At 39.2% G+C, this 25,801-nt stretch overlaps 1 protein-coding gene and 1 long non-coding RNA gene across 2 annotated transcripts in view; both read left to right on the top strand.

The window, feature by feature from the left end:
* Window positions 1-25,801, top strand: part of LOC149130870 (uncharacterized) — a 506,474-nt gene that overhangs the window by 396,695 nt on the left and 83,978 nt on the right. The window lies entirely within an intron of this gene.
* The window catches only part of LOC149130873 (uncharacterized), a 65,504-nt gene continuing 39,762 nt past the window's right edge, over window positions 60-25,801 (top strand). Inside the window, exons 1-3 of the mRNA XM_089343240.1 lie at window positions 60-935; window positions 16,214-16,354; window positions 19,583-19,662. Of these exons, the coding sequence (XP_089199366.1) occupies window positions 217-935; window positions 16,214-16,354; window positions 19,583-19,662 (940 nt within the window). The 5' untranslated portion in view covers window positions 60-216. The remainder of the gene's footprint in view (window positions 936-16,213; window positions 16,355-19,582; window positions 19,663-25,801) is intronic.

Genomic DNA, 25,801 nt, shown 5'->3' on the forward strand with positions numbered 1-25,801 from the left:
AATTTAACCAATCGTAAATCGTGTAGTGTATTGTTCGCTGGCCACCTTTTGCTTGCCTTAGTTGCTGTCCTGGTACAGTATCGAAAGAAGTGGTCTTCGGAGAAGACTCGAAAGGACCATAAAGGCATAAGTTAACTGACCTGTAATCAATATTTTCAGGCTATCAGGGCGACAACAAAGTAGGAGAGGGTGTCACAGCTCTACTCCTTCTTCTTCATGGAAATTTCTTCCTTTGTAACTATGGAAGAAAAGAACAGCCCTCGGCCTTGCACAAGCACCGACCCCAACAGAGAAAACGCTGCAATTATTAGTGCAACAAACAGCAACCATACCCCCAGTAACAATGATAATAGCATCGCTAACAGTTCGGACAGAGCTGGAGGTGGTGGTGGTGGTGGTAGCTGTGGTGGTGGTAGCTGTGGTTGTGTTGTGGCTGGAGGATATTATCACAAAAACGAGGAAGACCGCCACGACATAACACAGGGGCAGTCACATTATCACCACCATCACCATAACGGAGAAGACGAAGACGGTGATGATGATGATGACGATGAAAGGTTGCCTTTCATCAGTTACGTCGGAGAGAACCCAATCGGCTACGACGAAGAAGACGAGGAGAACGACATGAGTTCGATGACAGCCGTCTTCATCGAGACGGACATGGACGAGGAAGACTACGGTGCTATGGTGAAGTTTAAGGTCGAAGGCGAGGAGGACGAAGAAGGAAACGAAAGCGGGGAGAGAAAACGAGGAGAAGCAGGAGCAGGGTGTGACGATAACAAGGTCGATGAGAGGCAGACTGGCGATGAAAGCGATGACTGCCAACGACAACAACGACGGCGACTCCTCCTTCCGCATCTGTTCGATGTACGGAAAGGAGGTGACGGGAACATTATACAGACATCCACTGCTAACCTCGAGACCTCCGTCGGCGGGTAAGGGATTCCCTTGATTAGTTTCCTAAATAATTATTACATATATATATATTATTGTCGTTATTACTGTGTCTGTTAGAGGGTGGGTTTGAGTTTATGGAGGGCAGCATTGTCTTCTGTGGTTTGTAGGGCGTGGAGGATATCTTTTGAATAACTGCTTTCCTGATTACCTGTTTGTTATGAACTTGTCGTAGGTGTTGACGTGTGAATATTATATAAGATATACACAGAAATATATACACACGCACTCACATACATAATTTGTGTACGAATCTATATACCATGTGTGTCTCTATCTAATGTATGTTATGCATTTCATACAGTATTAGAAACACATTTCAGCTGATAACAATCTGTGTTTATCTCTCTGCGTATATGTATCTCTGCAGATATATATGTCTGTGTGTGTGTGTGTATATATATATAAATACAGGCATAACGACACGTGTATATTTGTACAGGTGTATGATAAAGAAATACATAGTCACTGTGACTTCGAAGTTTTCTTGGCAACGGCTCGTCAACTTTGTATTGTACCTGTTTTCAAGCGAATTATAACTATATTTTGTAATCTATTTAAAAGAAAAGTGAGTATGTTTATACAGCTACACATGTGTATGTTAATATATATAATGTTTGCTTCTAGTGTGTGCATGGCGGTGCTCCAACATGGCCACAGTCAAATGACTGAAACAAGTAAAAGAGTAATATGTGTGTGTGTGTGGTTTTTAATGAGGGTGTACATGTCAGATAGTTTATTCGAGCGATAATTGACTTTAATGTTCATATCCTGTTTTCATATTATATTTACTCTCGTCACCGATTTTCGAAAAAGGCATGACCATCACGTAGTTTTGTTATCCTCTCTTCTAATAATTATAAATTCTAAGAACGTGCTTCATGTTGAAGAACTCGTTACCATTCTACCAATTCCGGGAACTACGTAACGCCCACACCATTCCCTTTTAATATTACTCAGACTTCCTCTCATCTTTCTAAAAGCAATACGGTTTCTTGCGACTCGGTTTCGTTTCCCATACTTGGAGCTTTATCACTTATGTTATCAATGTCCTTGGTGAAATCCTGCCTGTTACAACAGAGACCAGGTATGATCCTCTCTCGGTTTACTAGATGTAGCAGCTTAAATCCTTTTCAGATTACATCCAATCCTTCCACATTAAAAAAAGGTTGGGGGTGAGTCATAAAATAAATGAAGTGGCCACGGCTAGAATACCTTTTCACGATATGTCTCCTTAATTAGAGCTGACCTGGGACTCGTCAGTAACAACATGTTTGTTTCAACAAGCCAGCAACAGACAATTACAGCCATATCTTCGTCAAATTTCACGATACCTTTTTAAAATAAGAAGGACAGATGATTGAGTCGGTGTTTAGTGTAGGTCCTACATACTCTGTACATCCTCTTTGTGTGTGTGTGTGTGTAAGCGAAATGTCTTTAATCATAGGTTTCCCAGATCAAGGGTTGATTTGAACTAAACAACGTGCTTGTCTCAACTTGTAATTTTTTCTTTTTTCCCTTTCTTCTATGACGGATGTGAATATTCAGTCTCCATCAGATGAAATTTGTTTTTTGAAAAGCATAAATGATTTATTATTATTGTTTTGGTTTCGCGAGTGCAGTTTTACAGTCCGGTGTCGCGGTCGTCTTCCTTAGTTCAAATTCCGCTGCAGTCGAATGCGATCGTAATTTCTAGTAGATTCTAGAAAGCTTTTAATTATACACGCACACTATATACATATATATATGTATGTATGTATGTATGTGTGTGTGTATATATATATATATATATATATATATATATATATATATATACACACACACACATGCATATTTTTTTAATTTATTTATGTGTTTCAGCCAAGTGGCTGCGGTCATGCTGGTGCACCACCGTGAGGATGTATACATATGTATACATACAGACAAAAGAAACTGGCGGTCACCCCCTCTCCTTTCACAAAATCCGTGTGTGTGTGTATCTTTCATTTTTGTTTTACTTGTTTCACTCATTTTGACTGCGGCCATGCTGGAGCACCGCCTCTCGTCGAACAAATCGGCCCCAGGACTTATTCTTTGTAAGCCTAGTACATATTCTACTGGTCTCTTTTGCCGAACCGCAAAGTTACGAGGACGTAAACACACCGACATCGGTTGGCATGTGATGGTGGGGGGGGGGACAAACACAGAGAGGCAAATACACACACACACACAGGATGAATTTCTTTCATTTTCCGTCTACCAAATCCACTCACGAGGCTTTGGTCGGCCCGAAGCTTTAGTAGAAGACACTTGCCCAAGGTGCCACACAGTGGGACTGAACCTGGAACCATGTGGTTGAGAAGCAAACTTCTTACCACACAGCCATGATGATGATATATAGCCTTAGGCCGACCAAAGCCTTGTGAGTGGATTTGGTGGACGGAAACTGCAAGAAACCCTTCACATACATATATATATATATATATAGAGAGAGAGAGAGAGAGGGTTTAGATTTAGATTCAAGATTGAATATGGTACTTATGTGTAGGCACCAGAATATCGTATGGTATGGTATTATATTATACAAAAACCATTCCAAAAGGATAGGTGATCAAAATAAGCAACACGGGTTTCAAAGGTGATTGCAGTACGCACGCTTCATGCTACTCCATTTATTTAAGTAATGCGAGCATTACATTAAATGCAATATGAAGAGCAATCTTCAGCTGCACGAAAATGCAGAAAATTACAGTGGAATAGACATATTATAATTGTGGCAACATTTCAAATCCAAGTGGGAGAAAAAATACATAAAAATCCAAGTGGGAGGAAGAATACATAAATCCATCTTGACATAGCCGAGTCTATCAGGCTAGTAATTGATATATATATATATATATATATATATATATATATATATATATATTGATGTGTGTGTCTGTGTTTGTCCCCCACCATCAACTGACAACCAATGTTGGTGTGTTTAGATCCCTGTAACTTAGCGATTTGGCAGAAGTGACCGACAGAATAATTACTAGGCTTACAAAAAATAAGTACTGGGGTCATTTTCTTTGACTAAAGCCCTCTTAACACCCGCGATAGTCGAGGGATTACTGTTTCTAGGTTTAGTGAGGTAGGCAGGGAAAATAAAACTCAAGTGTATGTGTGTTTATAGGCGTAGGAGTGGCTGTGTGGTAAGTAGCTTGCTTACCAACCACATGGTCCCGGGTTCAGTCCCACTGCGTGGCATCTTGGGCAAGTGTCTTCTACTATAGCCTCGGGCCGACCAATGCCTTGAGTGGATTTGGTAGACGGAAACTGAAAGAAGCCTGTCGTATATATATATATGTATGTGTGTATGTGTTTGTATGTCTGTGTTTGTCCCCCCAACATCGCTTGACAACCGATGCTGGTGTGTTTATGGCCACAGTCAAAAGACTGAAACAAGTAAAAGAGTAAAAGAGTATACACACACATGGTAAGGAATAGAGCAGGTGAAGTACTCAATGCTATAATAGTTATTTACTTTGGCTGACTCTGTTGTCTTGTTACCCTGGCAACTTCCTAGACGTCCTGGTTATCAAACAAACTACTTATGTGTGGTGTGTGTGTCATCATTATCATCATTTAACATCCGCTTTCCATGCTAGCATGGGTTGGACGATTTGACTGAGGACTGGCAAGCCAGAAGGCTACACCAGGCTCCAATCTGATCTGTCAGTTTCTACAGCTGGATGCCCTTCCTAACACTAACCACTCCGAGAGTGCAGTGGGTGCTTTTGTGTGCCACCAGCACGAGGGCCAGTCAGGCAGTACAGTCAGCTGCTCCAGCAGCGATCACACTCGGATGGTGCTCTTAGTTCTCCACTGGCACGGGTGCCGGTCATTGAATTTGCGAATTTGATTTCGATTTCACTTGCCTCAACAGGTCTTCGCAAGCAAGGTTTATTGTCCAGTGAATGAGGGGTACTCATAAGTAGGCCACAGGTTATGGTCTCACTTGGCTTGCTGGGTCTTCTCATGCACTGCATATTTCGAAAGGTCTCGGTTACTAGTCATTGCCTCGGTGAGGCCTAATGTTCGAAGGTCATGCTTCACCACCACCTATATATATATATATATATATATATATATATATATATATATATAGGCATAGCTATGTGGTTAAGCTGCTCATTTTGCAACCATTTAGTTTCCAGTTCAATCCCATTGTGCACCACCCCATGTATCTTCTACTATAACTCCAGGTCAATCATAGCCTTGTGAGTGAATTTAGTAGATAGTTACTATGTGCAAGCCCATCGTATACTCACCCACGCATTGTATTTTGTCTCATCACTTGATAGTTGGTGTTGGTTTGTTTACATCCTCTTCACTTTGCAGTTCAGCAAAAGAAGAGACCAGTAGAATAAGTAGCAAGCTTTAAGTAATACTACCAATTTGGTCAACTAAAAACCTTCAAGACAGTGCCCCAGCATGGGCTCAATTTATTGACTGAAACAAGTCACTGATTTTCTATATGTATATAGGCGCAGGAGTGGCTGTGTGGTAAGTAGCTTGCTTACCAAAGTAGCTTGCTCACCAAAGCCTTGTGAGTGGATTTAGTAGACGGAAACTGAAAGAAGCCCATCGTATATATGTATGTGTTTGTGTGTCTGTTTGTCCCCCTAGCATTGCTTGACAACCCATGCTGGTGTGTTTACGTCCCCGTCACTTAGCGGTTCGGCAAAAGAGAACGATAGAATAAATACTAGGCTTACAAAGAATAAGTCCTGGGGTCGATTTGCTTGACTAAAGGTGGTGCTCCAGCATGGCCACAGTCAAATGACTGAAACAAGTAAAAGAGTAAAGAGTATGTTCTTATACACGCATAATAGCAGTTTAAAATCTTTGACGTTTACATTTGATTTATTTATTTATTTTTTTTTTTGATACTTTCTCATGGTCAAAGTATGAAGATATTTTTATATTTGAGAAAAGTATTATTTGGAAAAAGACAAAAACAGGTCTGCTTCACATGCTTTAATATATCAGGGAAAGACAAGAACATTGAAAGATATGTAAAGATTGTGCTTTGACCTTCACCATATGCATGTTTATATATATATATATATATATATATATATATATTGAGAGAGAGAGAGAGAGAGAGAAAGAGAGAGAGAGAGACATGCATATGTGTTAAAACATGTCCATATAGTCATTGATATATGTGAGTGTCTGTTTACACTGTTCACACAGATATGCTAATCTCAACTCTTTGTGTCCTGATTATTACAATACTTTCATGCAAATGAATCCTACAAATAACTGATTATCATCATCATCGTTTAACGTCCGCTTTCCATGGTAGCATGGATTGGACGATTTGACTGAGGACTGGCGGACCATATGGCTGCACCAGGCTCCAACCTGATTTGGCAGAGTTTCTACAGCTGGATGCCCTTCCTAACGCCAACCACTCTGAGGGTATAGTGGGTGCTTTTATATGTACGTACACACACACACACACACACACACATATATTTATATATAAGTATATATTATGTTCTGAGTTCAAATATACATACATGGGGTATTTGTCTGTAAAAGTACTTATATATATATATATATATATATATATATATATATATATATATAGTGTATATATATAAATATAAAAACAAATAGTGATTACAATTTTTTTTGTTGCTTTTATTTCACCAATGAACCACGTGTGTGCTACTGCAGCATTATCATTCTATCAAAATATTGAAGAAGTATCAATACATGTGAGAGTGAAAAGAGGGCGTGGTTTGGATTGTGCTAGAAACTACAGCGAAACCTCCCTTGAATATATTTACAATTTTTTTTTTTTTCTTTTTGTTATACCAAAATGGCTCCACCCATGGTTTTTAAGTTAAAAACTAAAATGGCCAAAATCAATCTGAATAGTTATTGTAAGGCATTCCAAACAGTCATAACAGCAAAATCACTTACTCTTTTACTTGTTTCAGTCATTTGACTGCGGCCATGCTGGAGCACCGCCTTTAGTCGAGCAAATCGATCCCAGGACTAATTTTTGTAAGCCGAGTACTTATTCTATCGGACTCTTGTGCCGAACCACTAAGTTACGGGAATGTAAACACACCAACATCGGTTGGTGGGGACAAACACACATAGGACGGGCTTCTTTCAGTTTCCGTCTACCAGATCCACTCACAAGGCTTTGGTCAGCTCGAGGATATAGTAGAAGACACTTGACCAAGGTGCCACCAAGTGGGGCTGACCCCGGAACCATATCAGGCACGTGTCATCAGTAGTTACTTGGGGTAGGCAGTTGCTGACTTTTATGTAGTAAAACACACAAAAAATAAGCGAAAATATTTCCGCCTTAAAGAAAACGTTGTTGTAGGAGTGTTCACCGTACGTGTACTAATACAGTACTATGCATAGCTAAAATACTAAGATTGAAAAGCAGAGGCGAATTATGTCTACCTAATCTACAAAAAAATAAAATATTGTGCATTTTATGCATAGTAATGAGAGTAAACTTCATAATTTTATTGAATTAGATGTATATTTTGCCATAAAACGAAAATGTTGCTACAAATCTATTTTATTCAAGGTAGGCACCGCCTACCTTGCACATCCCTGTTGTATGTGTGTGTGTGTGTGTATCCTACTGTGTGGCACTTTGGGCAAGTGTCTTCTGCTATAGCCTTGGGCTGATTGAAGCATTGTAAGTGAATTTCGTAGACGGAAACTAAAAGAAGCCCGTTGTGTGTGTGTGTATATATGTGTTTGTCACCCTCACTGCTTGACAACAAGTCTTGCTGTGTTTAAGTCCCTATGATTTAGCAGTTCAGCAAAAGAGAATGATAGAATAAGTACCAGGCTATTTTAAAAAAAAAAAAAAAGAATAGGGGGTTGATTCATTCAACTGAAATTTCTTCAAGGTAATGCCCCAACATGGTCGCAATATAAGAGATAAAATTTTTGTTTTTTCTTTGGTTTTTTTTTTGCTTCCCTTTTATTTCCATCTTTTTGTTCGTTTAACCCCTTAGCATTCAGAGTATTCTGTCAAATGTAACTCTTAAGTATTCACATTGTTTTTAATTAATTATGCATTCATCTTGCAGCTTTGAGATTTTCATGATGTGATTTGCTTATTTTTAGGACATTGTAGGGTATGTGTGAGAGGTTGCATCTGTCTGGTTTGGACATAAAACAGGGAGAATATTTAGGCTAGATATGGCCAGTTTGAATGCTAAAGAGTTTAATGTCCACTTTTCAGTGACAAGGCAGATTTTCTACAGCTGATGCCTTTCCTGTCACCCACCCTTGTCTGCTTCAAAGCAATGTAATATTTTTCCCTATGGCCAGACATGTCTTTCATGGAAGACTGGCAGTGAACAACTTCGGTTTTATGGTTGCAATGTTCTCATTTACAACCATGATGGCAAAACAAATATATATATACACAGAAACATACTCACTCATGAACACACACACACACACACACACACACACACACACACACACACACACACACACAGGGCTTCTTTCAGTTTCCTCTTGCAAGTCTTTGGTCAGCTTAGAGCTTTAGTAGACTTAACGTAAGGCCACTCAGTTTGGAGGCGAGCATCTCAACCACAAACACACGGAGCCACATCTGATACTAGACTATTGTGCTGGTTAGCCAAGGCAAAAGAGAATAAACTAGAATCACAGTTGGATATCTCGTGGCTAATAATAGTTTTGTTTGTTACATGACCTTCGTGCCATTGGTCTCCGCATATTTCTTGCTTTCTTTTGTGACAGAACATAATGTGATTTTGTTTTAATTTATTATTTTTGGTTTTAATTAAAAAAAAAAAAAAAGACCAAACCCAGAAACAAATCAAATAATGAAATAATGTCTTTAAAAAGAAACATTCAAAAAGACACCGGATTATGAAAAACAATCTAATTATGTAAATTAAAGGCTTAACTTAAAATGGATATTAAAAAAAATAGGACCTTGCAAAATAACTAACGTGTTGACCTAATTAGAAATAATCCTTTTTACAATGTAGCCACGAAACTTGGAATTTTGGGGAAGGGGTCTGATTGATTACATTGACCAACAGTTCTCCACTGTTACTTATTTTACTGACCCAGAATGGATGGAAGGTAAAATCAGGTTTACCGGGATTTGAACTCAGTATGAGGAGTGAGAAGAAATACTGCTAAGTAATTCATGCAGAATGCTAACAATTTCTGCCAGTTTCTCACCTTAACCCTTTGGCATTTAGTCCGTATCCTGTTTTAAGTTCAAACAGGCCGGGTCTAACCTCTCACACCTACCCTACAATGTCACCCTAAAGGTAGACAGTAGCATCACTGAAATCTCAGCTATGAGATAATATATGATTAACTGAAAATGATATGAATAAACAATCTTTACATTTGATAGAGTAATTTGAATGCTAAAGGGTTAAAAATAATAATGATAATAATAATAATAATAATAATAATAATAATCCTTTCTACTAAAGGCAGAAGGCCTGACACTTGACTCCAGTGTTTCACTGGTACTTTATCAACCCCAAAAGGATGAAATACCACTTAGCATTCTGCCCAGTATGCTAACGATTCTGCCAAGGCACTAGGCCTGAAATTTTGGGGAAGGAGCCTAGTCCATCCCATCAACCCCAGGGCTCAACTGGTACTGAAATGCTGGAGTCTGGTACAGCCATCTGGTTTGTCAGTCTGCAGTCAAATCATCCAACCCATGCTAGCTTGGAAAGCGGACGTTAAATGATGATGATGATTTATGTACATACACACACACACACACACACATGCATTAAATAGTATAATTACTTTTAAAACATTCAGATTACAATTTCATATACTCTTTACTCTTTTACTTGTTTCAGTCATTTGACTGTGGCCATGCTGGAGCACCGCCTTTAGTCGAGCAAATCGACCCCAGGACTTATTCTTTGTAAGCCTAGTACTTATTCTATCAGCATCTTTTGCTGAACCTCTAAGTTACGGGGTACATAAACACACCGCCATCGGTTGTCAAGTGATGTTGTGGGGACAGACACACACATATATATATATATATACGATGGGCTTCTTTCAGTTTCCATCTACCAAATCCACTCACAAGGCTTTGATCGGCCCGTGGCTATAGTAGAAGGTACTTGCCCAAGGTGCCACGCAGTGGGAATGAACCAGGAACCAACTGGAGAGAACCAACTGACCACTCAACCCACTGCTTCTTCTGCATGACTGACCCTTCCAAATGTCAAGCTGGCAAAAATGCACCTGCTATCATATATAAATATTATTTTTAAAACATCAATGTTCTGTCCACGGAGCCAAAGTTTGACGGGACTAATGATAATAATCTTTGCTTTCTAGACCAAAGCAATTAGGAAGCAACACTTTAATGACCAAAGGCAAACAAAAGCCTAAAATTCGTTACATAGTGTAATCAATGAAACCTTAAACATGGTCTTGTAAACCTATGATGACATGAACAAATTGAAATATTTAAATGAATCCTCATAAAATTAACTTCCACTTCAACACCATGTTGAAATCAGTTGACCCATATCATGTTTTGCGTTATGACCTTTTCCATTTTATGTTTTATTATTATTATTATTATTATTAACGATGACTACGTTTTCAGACTTTACTTTAGTTTCAATAGCGATTATCAAACCACATAAAAATAACTTAATCGTGTGTGTGTGTGTGTGTGTGTGTGTGTGTGTGTGTGTGTGTGTGTGTGTGTGTGTGTGTGTGTGTGATTCTGAATTAAAATCTTCCACCAAACCTTAGTCACAATTTATGTTCCTAACACTAGTTTAATGATAACTAAGTTATTTTACTAAATTCTTTGTTATATTAACAGCATCTTAACAGAAATATGGTAACAAAAGGGTTAAACTGGACATATTTGACCCAAATATTGTTTTATGTTCAAACTAGCCAGATCTGGTTTCTCACACCTACCGTACAATGTCATTCTAAAAATAGACTAACACATCATCAAAGTCTACAAGCTGCAAGATAATGTGAAGCCTTACATTTCACAGAGTGATCTGCATGCTGAAGAGTTGATGTATTATCTGTACTTGTGTGTGTTGGATATTGATGTGGCTGTCATGCCTTCCTCCAACATACACTCTTTTTATCATTGTTATTCAAGTCTGACAACAGAGTGGACACTATTAAAGGTAGCCAAGGACCAAGGGGTGGTGGCAAACTGGGTAACAACAGAGTGGACTCTGCTAAAGGTAGCCAAGGACTAGAGGTGTTATTAAACTGGCTGACAACAGAATGGGCACAAAGGTAGCCCAGGACCAAGAGGTGGTGTTAAACTGGGTGACAACAGAGTGGACATTACTAGAGGTAGCCAAGGACCAGGTGGTGGTGTTAAATTGGTTGACAACAGAGTGGAATCCCAAATACACCCAAGGATTCCTACTAGAGCGGGTCAAGGCAATCACCACAAGGTATTTTGTTTAACCCTCTAAGGCTTCTGCCAGTCTATCGACAAGCCCCTGAGGGATGAAAGACAGAGTTGTGATTTTGAAGTGAGAGCAATGAACCAACACAAACACCACATGGCATTTTGTTCTCTTGAGCAAAGAACTGTATTATTTCTTTTTTTCCATCAAGCTCAAAATCCATTGTGTGTGTTGATGTATCAAAATGTGTTGGTTACTGATGATACTGCGAGATCCTTCCTAAGGATAACACAATGCAATGTCAGTATTTAGGCCTTTTGTTACCATAATTCCGTTGAAATCCACTGCTTTTGTTTCAGTTCATTTTGAAAATAAAAAATTTGGTAAAATAACTGTCATTATTAAATTGTCGATAGGAATATATATATATTAGCATGGAATTTTGATGGAAGGTTTGTTTTAGATCACTCTAAAACAGGAAGTTTCTATCAAAGAACCAAAGATGGTTTTAGAGAGATTGGTATCAAAAGCGTCAACCTTTTTTGTGACCATATTTCTGTTGAAATACACTGTTTTTGTTTTGGTTTTGAAAATAATGAAGGATTTAGCAAAACAACTTTTTTGTTATTAAGCTGGTGTTTGGAACATACATTAGCCCTTAACATTCGGATTGCTCTGTCAAATATAACTGGTACTCCATTAGTTACGATGATTAGGGTTCTAGTTGATCCAACCAACAGAACAGCCAGCTCGTGAAATTAACGTGCAAGTGGTTGAGTACCCCACAGACGTATGTACGCTTAACATAGTTTTCAGGGAAATTCAGCATGATACTGTGTGTGACGAGGCTGGCCACTTGAAATGATACTTCTAGTTTTTGCCAGCTTAATAAACTGGAGCAATGTAAAATAAAAGGTCTAGTTCAAGGACACATGTCACTGGGAATTGTACTCCTGACCTTGCAATTGTGAGCCATATACATTTACCACTAAGCTACGTGCCTTCGCTCTGTCAAATGTAATGCTTATTTCTTCACATTGTCTTGAATTAATTGTGTGTTATTTTGTAGCTTTGAGATTTCAGTGTTATGAGTCTATGATTTTAGAATGACATTGTAGCGTAGGTGGGAGAATCTGGATCTGGCTGGTTTGAGCATAAAGCATGTAGAATGTTTTGGCCAGACACGACTGGTTTGAATACAAAAAGGTGAACCTGAAATTTGGGGGACAAATTTTAAACTGGATCACTTTAAAACAGGAAGTTAGTGTTACAGAACCACAGACACTTTGAGGCAGGTTGCTATCGAAAAGGTTTAGGGTTCAAGTGTCACATTTTATACCAAGGAGCAGGTTTAAGCAAACATAAGATGGAATGGGTCATAACGCAAAACATGATATGGGTCAGCTGATTTCAACATGGCATTGAAATGGAAGTTAATTTTATAATGATTCATTTAAATATTTCAATTTGTTCATGTCATCATAGATTTACAAGTCCATGTTTAAGGTTTCATTGATTACACTCTCTTTTACTCCTTTTACTCTTTTACTTGTTTCAGTCATTTGACTGCGGCCATGCTGCAGCACCGCCTTTAGTCGAGCAACTCTACCCCAGGACTTATTCTTTGTAAGCCTAGTACTTATTCTATCGGTCTCTTTTTGCCAATCCGCCAAGTTACAGGGACGCAAACACACCAGCATCGGTCGTCAAGCGAAGCTGGGGGGGGGGGGGAACAGACACAAACACATACACACACATACATATATATATATATACATATATACGACAGGCTTCTTTCAGTTTCCGTCTACCAAATCCACTCACAAGGCATTGGTCGGCCCGAGGCTATAGTAGAAGACACTTGCCCAAGGTGCCACGCAGTGGGACTGAACCCAGAACCATGTGGTTGGTAAGCAAGCTACTTACCACACAGCCACTCCTAACAAATTTTAGGCTTTTGTTTGTCTTTGGTCATTAAAGTGTTAATACCTAATTGCTTTGGTCTAGAAAGCAAAGAATAATAATAATAATAATATAATAATAATAATAATAATCCTTTCTACTATAGGCACAAGGCCTGAAACTTGACAACAGCCACATCAATATCCAACACACACAAGTACAGATAATACATCAACTCTTCAGCATGCAGATCACTCTGTGAAATGTAAGGCTTCACATTATCTTGCAGCTTGTAGACTTTGATGATGTGTTAGTCTATTTTTAGAATGACATTGTACGGTAGGTGTGAGAAACCAGATCTGGCTAGTTGTATCCGCTTTCCATGCTAGCATGGGTTGGACGATTTGACTGAGGACTGGCAAACCAGATGGCTGCACCAGGCTCCACCATTTCAGTACCAGTTGAGCGCTGGGGTTGATGGGATTGACTAGGCTCTGATTTGGCAGGATGCCTTTAGCATCCAGATTATTCTATCAAATGTAATGCTTAGTTATTCTCTTTGTTTTGAATTAATCATGCGTTAGTTTGTAGCTTTCAGACTTCAACAACGTGATTGCTTATTTGTAGAATGGCATTGTAGGGTAGGTGTGAGAGATTGGATCTGGTCAGTACGACCATAAAACAGTATTTAGGCCGGATACAGCTAGTTTAAATTCTAAAGGGCTAAAATGTTCTGAGGGACAAATAGTTAGGTGTTTAACCCTTCAGTGTTCAGATTACTCTGTCAAATGTAATGCTTAATTATTCACATTGTTTTAAATTAATCTTGCTTTATCTGATAGTTTCGAAATTTTGACGATGTAATTGTTTATTTTTTATATGAAATTATAAGATAGGTGGCAGTCCAGATCTGGCCAGTTTGAACATAAAAACGGAATATTTTGGCTGGATATAACCGGTTTGAATGCTGAAGGGTTAAATTTTTGGATTCCAACACACCTAAAAATACTCCTTGTTCTACAATACAAACTTCGTATTTAAAAGTGATCTAAAAAATCTTCCTTCAAAATTTCATGTCAATTTATGTTCCAAACACCACATTGATAATGAGTCAATTTACTAGCAATAAATTCTTCACTATTTTCAAAAGCTCCCGTGCGGCAACCCGTGGAAGCGCCCAGCACACACTTTGAAGTGGTTGGCATTAGGAAGGATATCATGCCAAATCAGACTGGAACCTGGTGCAGCCCCTTCCACCCCAGCTTGCTAGCCCTGGTCACACCATCAATCCATGTCAGCCTGGACAACAGGCACTAAATGATGATGAACTGAAACAAAGTTTTATTCCAACATAAATATGGTCACAGAAATGTTAATCCATTTGGTACCGGCTCGTTGATCTTAGTGCTATGACACAAACTTTTCACTTTAAAGTGGTCTAAATTGACCCTTTAGCATTTACTCTGGTCATACCTGACCCAAATATTCTACTCATTTTATGGTAAAACTGACCAGATCCAATCTCTCACACCTACCCTACAATGTCATTTTAAAATTAGACAATCACATCATTAAAATCTTGAGGCTACAAGATAATGCATGATTAATACAAAACTGTGAATAAATAAGCATTGCATTTGACAGCGAAATCTGAATGCTGAAGGGGTTAAACCCCCTCCTTCAAAATTTCATGTTTATTTCTCTAAATTCCTCATTTTTAAAAATTAATTGAAAACAAATGCAATGTGTATAGGTGCAGGCAAGGCTATGTGGTCAGAAGATATCTTCCCAACCACATGGTTCCAGGTTCAGTCCCACTGCATGTTACCTTGGGCAAGTGTCTTCTACTTTAGCCTCAAGCTGGCTAAAGCCTTGTCAGTGGATTTGGTTGATGGAAACTGAAAGAAGACCATCGTATATGTGTGTATGTCTTCGTGTCTGTGTTTGTTCCCCATCACCACTTGACAACTGGTGTTGGTGTGTTTACGTCCCTCATAACTTAGCGGTTCGGCAAAGGAGTCCGATGGAATAAGTACTAGAAATAAGTCCTGGGGGTCAACTTGTTCAACTAAAACCCTTCGGAGTGGTGCTCCAGCATAGCTGCAGTCAAATGACTGAAACAAGTAAGAGAATGAAAGAATATGGTAACAAGAGAGTTAACCCTTTTGATACCGACCCGCCTGAGGGTGCCCTTCCATCCTGTGAAACAAGCTTCTTGTTTTAAAATGGTGTTAACTAAAACGTATCAAAATTTCATGCTATGTTCCAACCACCAACTTAATGAGTCATTTTACTGAGTAATCTTTTGTTTTCAATCATTAGACTACGGCCATGCTGGGGCACTGCCTTGAATTTTTAGTCAAATGATTCGACCCCAGTACATTTTTAAAGTCTAGTATTTATTCTATCCTTTCTTCTATAGACACAAGGCCTGAAATTTTATGGGTTAAGTCGATTACATCAACCCAGTACTCAGCTGGTACTTGTTTTATTAACCCTGAATGGATGAAAGGCAAAGTCAATCCCAGTGGAATTTGAACTCAAAACGTAAAGACAGACGAAATGTCGCTCTTTGTCCAGCAGGCTAACAATTCTGCCAGCTCACCGCCTTAAAATAATATAATCTTAGATGCATTGTTGTTTTTTGTTCAGGCCTCTGGTCAGCCCTGATCTCACAGCCTTATGTTTTTAAAGAATGTTCCAGCTATGACCGGCCAATCTTAGTTTTTTAATTTCCTTTTCAGGTAGAACATAGCTTGGATTACATTACATAATGTTTTCTTCACTAGTTTAAAAAACAATTGTGTGATTTAACGGAGATTTAGCTGCTAATTCTAACATGGGACAAAGTAGAGAAGTTCTTTCTTTGTGTGTGTTTTTATGTGCTGCTGCTATTTTTTTTTTCTTTTCTTGTTCTTCCACAGGTACATCCACAACACAATCTCTGAACATCAGATATTAATGCAGATAAACCCAGGTGATAGTCCGATGCCCCTTAACCCTACACATGCTACGCTGACTATAGAGAGACAGGATCCACAGACACAAGCAAAAGAAGTGAAAAGGTATTTCTCTTATTACCAGTGCCAAAGTACATATTGGATATACATGTGGCTAATATATATATATATGTGTATACATATGTATATATATATAGGTTATGAGCGGTAGTGGTGTCAATTAGACCCAGAGGTTTCAGGTAATGCTGAGTAAGTGCTATGGATAGACCATAGTTAAGCTCCAGGTTCGGTGATTATGCAAATAAGGGGTCCACAAGACATTGGAATCTTATATGTACACCATTCTGCCTAAATAATGGATCTACAAATACAATATCCCTGCATATCTCACATCTATTTTCGTTCCTCCAATTCATTCTCTATTTCCTATCTTGTTTCTTTACTGCCCACAAGGGGCTACACACAGAGGGGACAAACAAGGACAGACAAAGGCATTAAGTCGATTACATCGACCCCAGTGCGTAACTGGTACTTAATTTATCGACCCCGAAAGGATGAAAGGCAATGTCGACCTCGGCGGAACTTGAACTCAGAACGTAATGGCAGACGAAATACTTCTAAGCATTTCGCCCGGCGTGCTAACGATTCTGCCAGCTCACCGCCGTTTTCTCTATTTCCTATCTTATCTAAATTAACCATTGCTTAACCATCCTTTCACACCGTCTCCAATGAAGGGATATAATAAATATCTTCGAAACAGCTGTAAGACATTCTATTTATAAATGTTCTATATTATACACAGCCTTGGTTTTTTTTATCTCATTACAAAAAGTAAATCCTTATATATATATATATATATATATATATATATATATATATATATGTAAAAACAACGAAGCAGTGTTTAGGTATGAACAGAATTTAGGTTAGTTGAAATGTTTGTGACATATTTAAACTGCTAAAAGGCAAATACACTGCAGTTACTGTACAATAAAAAGGTGTGACAACACCAGTTCGTTGAGTGTCATGTCTGAGATTCCTAATAGATGATGACACTGAATGAACCAGGTGTTTTCACACCTTTTTACCTTAACAGAGATTTATTCTCCACATTAAATTCAGTGTATTTGCTTAAAGCATTTGAAATATGTGACATATTTCAACTAGCCTACATTCTACTCATATATATCATCATCATCATCATCATCATCGTTTAACGTCCGCTTTCCATGCTAGCATGGGTTGGACGATTTGACTGAGGACTGGTGAAACCGGATGGCAACACCAGGCTCCAATCTAATTTGGCAGAGTTTCTACAGCTGGATGCCCTTCCTAACGCCAACCAATTTATGTATATATTAATATTATCTCGGTTGAAAAACCTTGATAATGTAAATATGTTAATAGTTACCGGGGTAGCAAAAATCACAAAAACTGGGATATCATACCCGGTTAATAGGTAGAAATACCATGTTAAAGTGATGTATTTTGAGTAGATGTGAAGAATAATAATAAATGGAACAAAATGCGTATTTATATAGATAGATAGATGGATAATGTTTAAAATTAAAGTTTAGATAGGAGACTTTAAAATGTAGTGTCCAAACCTTGTTTTGTGTATGTCCCTAGTAGTGTCCCTTGAGAGCATGTTCACCACTTATGACTACCAGGTGTCATCCGTTGTACTACACTTTTGTTGCAGGATTTATGTAAGGAATTTCTCGGTGCATGTCTTCCCTATCAATTACTTAATACGCACACACACACATGTATATATTTAAGGATCCATTGGTTTCATATTTAGAGAGAAATCCCTGAACTCACAAAACAAAGGGTGGGGAGGGGAATTGGAGGCAGTGCCCTTGTGCCAGGTGATGAGAGGTTAGTGGCCTTGTGACAGAGGGATAGAAACAGGTGCCTTGGTGTAGAGGAGATAAATGGTTACCCAGTCAGAGTGAGAGAGCAATAGAAAGAGAGAGACAGATGGTGACAACACACACAGACAGCCTTTGAAATTGGTCTATTTGACTGACTGTAAGTGTCACGCATGTAAAAATGGAATAGTGTGTGTGTGTGTGTGTGTGTGTGTGTACCGTAAATCCTCAAGTATAATCTGCAATTTTTTCCTAAAATTTAAAGGTCAAAATCCGTAGTGCGTACTATATACGAGGTTAAAAATGAAAAATATTTTCTAAGCAATGTCCGAGTCTCTTTTTTGCTGTCCGGCAATGTTTATTCAGACTCATTTTGTGATGTCGGGCTTGTAACTGATAGTGATAAATATGTAAAACCAATTTACTTAATATTTATTTTTCACTGACGTTATTACTGTTATTTCTTTATTTTCTGCAAAGTGCACAAAAAAGCTACATGTTTGCATTGTTATATATACAATAATAATAAAGGACGTTACCGTATATATGTTTACGAACCAAGGACGTTATATAGACCTCCTTGACTCAAGTTAGAGAAGGGGTGCATATTATACACGAGGTTTAGGTTTTACAGAGGTACAGCCCCCTAAAAATCCCCTGCGTATTATACTCAAGGATTTACAGTATATTTGCAGTTGTAAAATTTGTTCCAATTTTGTACTCTAGTACTCCTCCAACTCTAGTAAGCTTTGAGAAATGCAAAATCAAATGGACGAATCTCAAGGACAGCCTGTATGTTGGATTCTAGGAGTAGGTTATCATCATCATTTAATGTCCCCCTTCCATGCTGGCATGGGTTGGATGGCTTGACAGGAGTTGGCCAAGTAGAATACTACACCTGGCTACTGTGTCTGTTTTAAAAGGGTTATTATGGCTGGATGCCCTTCCTAACACCAACCACTCCGCAGAATGGACTCAGTGCTTTTTATGTGGCACCAGCACAAGCAAGGTCAGTTTTGGCATGGTTTTTACAGCTGGATGCCCTTTCAAATGCCAACCACTTCACAGCGTGGACTGGATGCTTTTTACATGACACCAGTACAGGCAGAGTCACCAAATAACCTTCAAGACAATGAATTTTGAGAGGGGACGAGGACATTGCCCTTTCAAATGCCAACCACTTCACAGTGTGGACTGGATGCTTTTCATGTGGCACCAGCACTGGGAGGGTCAACAGGTAACTTGCAAGACTAAAGATCCTTTCAGAGGTGATGTGGCATTGGAGGGGTTGATCTCGTGTCAGATGATGAAAGATTGGTGTGTGACAGACACAGAGGCAGAAACAGGTGTCTTGCTGTAGAGCAGGACATGGTTACCTAGCCAGGGGGACGGGGAGGAAAAAAGAAACGGTTTGGCAGCTTATTTAAAAAATTTCTATTGTTGTCGATTCTTTTTTCAGGTTCCGATGTACTTTTACGGGTTGTACGCGTACATACAGCACCGCAGGTAACTTAAAGACACACCAGAAAACACACAAAGGTGAGTTCTCTTTTGTTTTCTTGAACTGTTTCTCTCTGCTTGCTCTTTCACAGGCTTTGATCATCAGCCTGTGACCATGCTGGAGCAGAGTTCTTTAACAGTTTTTAATTGATCAAATTGATTGTCCTGTACTTATTTCTTCATCTTTTGTAGATAATTCTATTTCCTTTTTGGGAAATGTAGTTGTGTAGGTACAAGTGTGGCTGTGTGGTTGAGAAGCTTACTTCCCAACCATGTGATCTTGGGTTCAGTCCCACTACACAGCACTTTGGGCAAGTGTCTTCTATAGCCCCAGGCTGACAATGGCGTTGTGAGTGGATTTAGCAGATGGAAACTGAATGAAATGTGTTGTCTGTGTGTCACAGTATTGAGTGGGCCATTAGATGCTGTTACACACCACAGGTCACAATGCACTTCTAATTCTGTCTTCATTGCTCCATTCTTTTCCATCTTGACCCGAATTGCTTGACTAAATCATCTTCCCATCATCATGGAGGTCTACCAAGTGGCTTTTCTGGTCTCTTGGATACCACATGGCAATTGCACAGGTTCACACAAAATAGTGTTACAATTTTTCATACAATTTCCAGGCAATTTAATTGTAAAAATATGAGAGCAGCTGTGTAAAGAAGTGCCAGTCTCTAACTGTGGAGGGAACCTATGGAAGGGGCAGACCCAGGAAGATATGGGACAAAGTGGTGAAGCATGATCTTCAAATGTTGGGCCTCATGGAGGCAATGACAAGTGACCGAGATCTTTGATGATATGCCATGCTCGAGAAGATTCGTCAAGCCAGGGGAAATTGTAGTTATGTCCAATGCCAGTGTCACGTAACCGTCACCGTGCTGGTGGCACGTAAAAAGTACCCATTACACACTATAAAGTGGCTGGTGTTAGGAAGGGCCCCCAGCCGTAGAAACCATGCCAAATCAGATTGGATCCTGGTGCAGCTCTCCAGTCTACCAGTTTCAGTCACTGTCCAACCCATGCCAGCATGGATAACAGACATTATATAACAACGATGATGATGATATTTTGAACAGCAAATGGCTATGAGGGTTCACTTGAGCAGAATGGAAATCAAAGGGATTCATGGGTAAAAAAGTGGCTGAGAACCACTCGACAAAACCTTACAAGGTTGTGCTCCAGCATGGTTACTATCCATTGACTGAAACAAAAGGGTAAGCGTGTTAGGAAAGGCATCCAGCTGTAGAAACCACCCCAGAAATGAAATGAGTGATATGCAGTCCTCTGACTCCAATCATGGCAACCCCTCCGACCCATGTCAGCTTGGCAAGTGGATATAAAACAATGATGATGACTCTATCCTCCCTCCCTTCTTCTCTTCTTCCCAACTGCAGAGATTCTGAAAAGGGTCAAGGGCACTGCCCCCTACCTCTTCCCCTCCCCCCTTGATACCATTAACAACAACAACAAACAAACAAGATAGCCCAAATACTGGTTTGGAACTCAACAACTGCAACAACACCAACACAAACTGTTTTCTTCCAGTGAAATATTAATTATTGATAGTAGCTAATCAGTTTGTAACATGGTGACGAGAAATTAATATTGAAATCACACAAACAAGAAATTCTAGATGGACAACATCTGTGATAGTGTTGATGATAAAAACTGTTACAAGCCCAACCAAGTATATTTAGTGTCCTACATAAAATTTCACTGTTGTTTGTGAGCTTCTGTAAACAAACGAAGTTTTGTAAAATGAAGAGAAAAAACAGATTTTGTTTTTTTCAATGAAATATCTCAAATTTTTTGGCTTTTCTGGTTTATTCTCTGCATGGCTAATTAGGTTTTTTTTTTTCTTTACCTCTTTTACTCTTTTACTTGTTTCAGTCATTTGACTGTGGCCATGCTGGAGCACCGCCTTTAGTCGAGCAAATCGACCCCAGGACTTATTCTTTATAAACCTAGTACTTATTCTATCGTTCCCTTTTGCCGAACTACTATGTTACGGGGACGTAAACACACCAGCATCGGTTGTCAAGCGATGTTGTGGGGGGGGGGGGGGACAAACACACACACACACAAACATATACACACACACACACAAACATATACACACACACACAAACATATACACACACACACATACATACATACATACATATATATAATATATATATATATATATACACAACGGGCTTCTTTCAGTTTCCGTCTCTTTGGTCAGCCCGAGGCTACAGTAGAAGACACTTGCCCAAGGTGCCACGCAGTGGTACTGGACCCGGAACCATGTGGTTGGTAAGCAAGCTACTTACCACACAGCCACTTCTGCACCTATATATATATATATATATATATATATATATATATATGTATATACTTTATTTAAAAGCAGCAGAAATATAACAAAAAAAACCGTTACTCTGAGTTTCACGTTCCCGTTCATCGGACAGTTTTGTTAGAAAACTCTCCGATGAACGGGAACGTGAAACTCAGAGTAACGGTTTTTTTGTTATATTTCTGCTGCTTTTAAATAAAGCATATTGCTCTACCTCTGGTATTTGAGTACTCCTTTTTCCACCTTGTTGCACATTTCATGTGCTTACTCCGGTATATATATATATATCATCATCATCATCATCATCATTTAACGTCCGCTTTCCATGCTGGCATGGGTTGCAGGATTTGACTGGGGACTGGCGAACCAGATGGCTACACCAGGCTCCAATTTGATCTGGCAGAGTTTCTACAGCTGGATGCGCTTCCTAACGCCAACCACTCCGAGAGTGTAGTGGGTGCTTTTTACGTGCTACCGGTACGAGGGCCAGTCCGGCAGTATTGGCAATGGCCACGCTCAAATGGTGTTTTTTATGTGCCACCTGCACAGGAGTCAGTCCAATGTTTTATTCACATGCCATCAGCACAAGTGCCAGTAAAGGGAAGCTGGAAACAATCGTGCTCAAATGGTGCTTTTTAGAGTGGTTGTGATAAGAAGCTTGTGAGGCGGAGAGCTGGCAGATACATTAGCATGCCAAGCGAAATACTTAGCGGTATTTCGTCTGCCGTTACATTCTGAGTTCAAATTCCGCCGAGGTCGACTTTGCCTTTCATCTTTTCGGGGTCGATAAATTAAGTACCAGTTATGCACTGGAGTTGATGTAATCGACTTAACCCCTTTGTCTGTCCTTGTTTGTCCCCTCTATGTTTAACCCCTTGTGTACAATAAAGAAATAAGAAGCTTGTGAGTAGATTTGATAGGCAGAAACTAAAAGAAGCCCGTTGTGTGTATGTATATATATATATATATATATCTATATATATATATATATATATCTATATATATAAAAAAGAGAATGTCTGTCTGTCTGTCTGTCTCTGTCTGTGTGAATCCCTAAAACTCGAGAACTACGCAACCAATTTCATTCAAATTTTACAGATGCCTTACTTAGGGTTCCAGTTGTGTTTTAGTCAAAAAAAATTATTAACTTCTTGCGGAGTTCGAGCCCACGGCAACATAATATCTCCTCCACTATTTAAGTATTACGTGTCAAAAGTGAAACAAAAACACTCATGTCAAATACTTTCACTTTAAAAATGAAACTATTCTACTAACTGAAACAATCACATTTCGATACTGTAATGACATACTTTCAGAGAGAGAGAGAGAGAGAGAGAGAGAGAGAGAGAGATGTATATGTATACATATAGATGTATATGTACACGTTATTCCACTAACTGAAACAATCACATTTCGATACTGTAATGACAGATACTTTCAGAGAAAGAGAGAGAAAGAGATGTATATGTATACATATACATGTATATGTACACGTATATGCATATATATATATATATATAGATATAGATCTATATGCATACATGTATATGTATACACATGTGTAGATGTATATATATATATATATAGATGTACATGTAATATGTACACATATATACATATATATACATGCATACAGATATCTATACATATATACACCCATCACACACAAACACATGCACACAAACACACACATTAGTCATTTGTTTTCTTATCCAAAACTACGTCAAAAGTACTGAAGGGATCTTTATGAAATTTGGAAATTATATTCTATGTATAACTCCCATGAAAATTCATATATTTTTGATGTTGATGAAATTTTAACCCAAACATAACAGATGAGCATTATTTGTAATTCAACGGTACAACAGTGTAAGACTACCCTTTCAGATATACTTACATTGTGATTTCTGCAATGTGGTGCATAAATTGTCAAGTAAATGAGACTCATCTTTGCCTCCACTGATTCACTTGCAAAGTGTTGAGTAAAATTATTTCGTTGCAGACCTCCTTTGGGTCTTTTTATTATCACTACGACACACATAGTCCCCAGTTGGTAACATTGATTTCAAGGCCCTCCTGGATGAGAGACTGGCATTCCACTTAATGTCTATGTTCCATGCTGGCATGGATTGGAGAGTTATTAATGTAGAAATATGGTATCGTAGCTACTAACAGTTGAGGGTTGCATAGTCTAGACGGCGTTTTTAGATTTCATTATGTCTGGTTTAAAAAAGCCACATCAGACGCCATGAAAGGGCTAAGGTGTAGGTGCAGGAGGTGGTCAAACTCTGTTTAAGGAGTAGACAACCACCATATCATCATCATCATCATCATCATCGTTTAACGTCCGCTTTCCATGCTAGCATGGGTTGGACGATTTGACTGAGGACTGGTGAAACCGGATGGCAACACCAGGCTCCAGTCTGATTTGGCAGAGTTTCTACAGCTGGATGCCCTTCCTAACGCCAACCACTCAGAGAGTGTAGTGGGTGCTTTTACGTGTCACCCGCACGAAAACGGCCACGCTCGAAATGGTGTCTTTTATGTGCCACCCGCACAAGCCAGTCCAGGGGCACTGGCAACGATCTCGCTCGAAAATCCTACAGGAGCCAGTCAGGCGGTACTGGCAACGGCCACGCTCAAAATGGTGCATCTCATGTGCCACCCGCACAAGAACCAGTCCAGGGGCACTGGCAACGATCTTACTTGGCTTGCCGGGTCTTCTCACGCACAGCCCATTTCCAAAGGTCTCGGTCCGTAGTCATCGCCTCGGTGAGGCCCAATGTACGAAGGTCTTGCCTCACCACCTCAGCCCAGGTCTTCCTGGGCCTACCTCTTCCACGGGTTCCCTCAACTGTTAGGGTGTGGCACTTTTTCACGCAGCTATCCTCCTCCATTCTCACCACATGTCCATACCAGCGCAATCGTCTCTCTTGCACGCCACAACATATATATATATATATATATATATATATATATATATATATATATATATATATATATATGTCTCTTGACACTGATGTGTTTACGTCCCTGTAACTTAGTGGTTCAGCAAAAGAGACCCATAGAGTAAGTACTAGGCTTACAAAGAATAAGTTCTGAGGTTCACTTGTTCAACTAAAGGCGGTGTTCAAGCATGGCCAAAGTTGAATGACTGAAACAAGTAAATGAATAAGTAAATTTCAGTTGAAGAAATTGACCCTTGGACTTATTTTATGTAAAACTGGTATTTATTCCATTGGTCTCTTTTGCCAGACCGCTATGTTATGGGGACGATAACACATCAACATCAGTTGTCAAGAAATGGCGGTCCCGCACACACACACACACACGCATATATATATACGACGGGCTTCTTTCAGTTTCCGTTTACCAAATCCACTCACAAGGCTTTGGTCAGCTTGATACTATAATAAACACCTGCCCAAAGTGCCATGCGGTGGAACTGAACCCCAAACCATGTGATTGGGAAGCAAGCTTCTTACCACACAGCCACACCTGTAAAAAATAGAATTTTCAGGATCTGATAGAATTAAGACCTTTAAATAACAAAGGCATCACAGTAATCAGGGAAAGCACACCTGTGCATTAACGTGTGTGTGTCCTCCTCCCACTACCTGACAACTGGTGTTGGTTTGTTTATGCCCTCTAGCTTAACTAAATACATGTTTGTCCCTCCAGTTATGTATACATTCACAAATATTCATCAAATGCACAACATCTACGTGAAGTCCCACAGGATTACACTCCAGCACATATTTTGCAGTTGACTATAGGCTCATGGTCCAACAGGGAAAGTTCTGAGTATGGTCTCTCTCTCTCTCTCTCTCTCTC

Source organism: Octopus bimaculoides, chromosome 27 (assembly GCF_046866305.1).
Source record: "Octopus bimaculoides isolate indiv1 chromosome 27, ASM4686630v1, whole genome shotgun sequence".
NCBI lineage: Eukaryota > Metazoa > Mollusca > Cephalopoda > Octopoda > Octopodidae > Octopus > Octopus bimaculoides.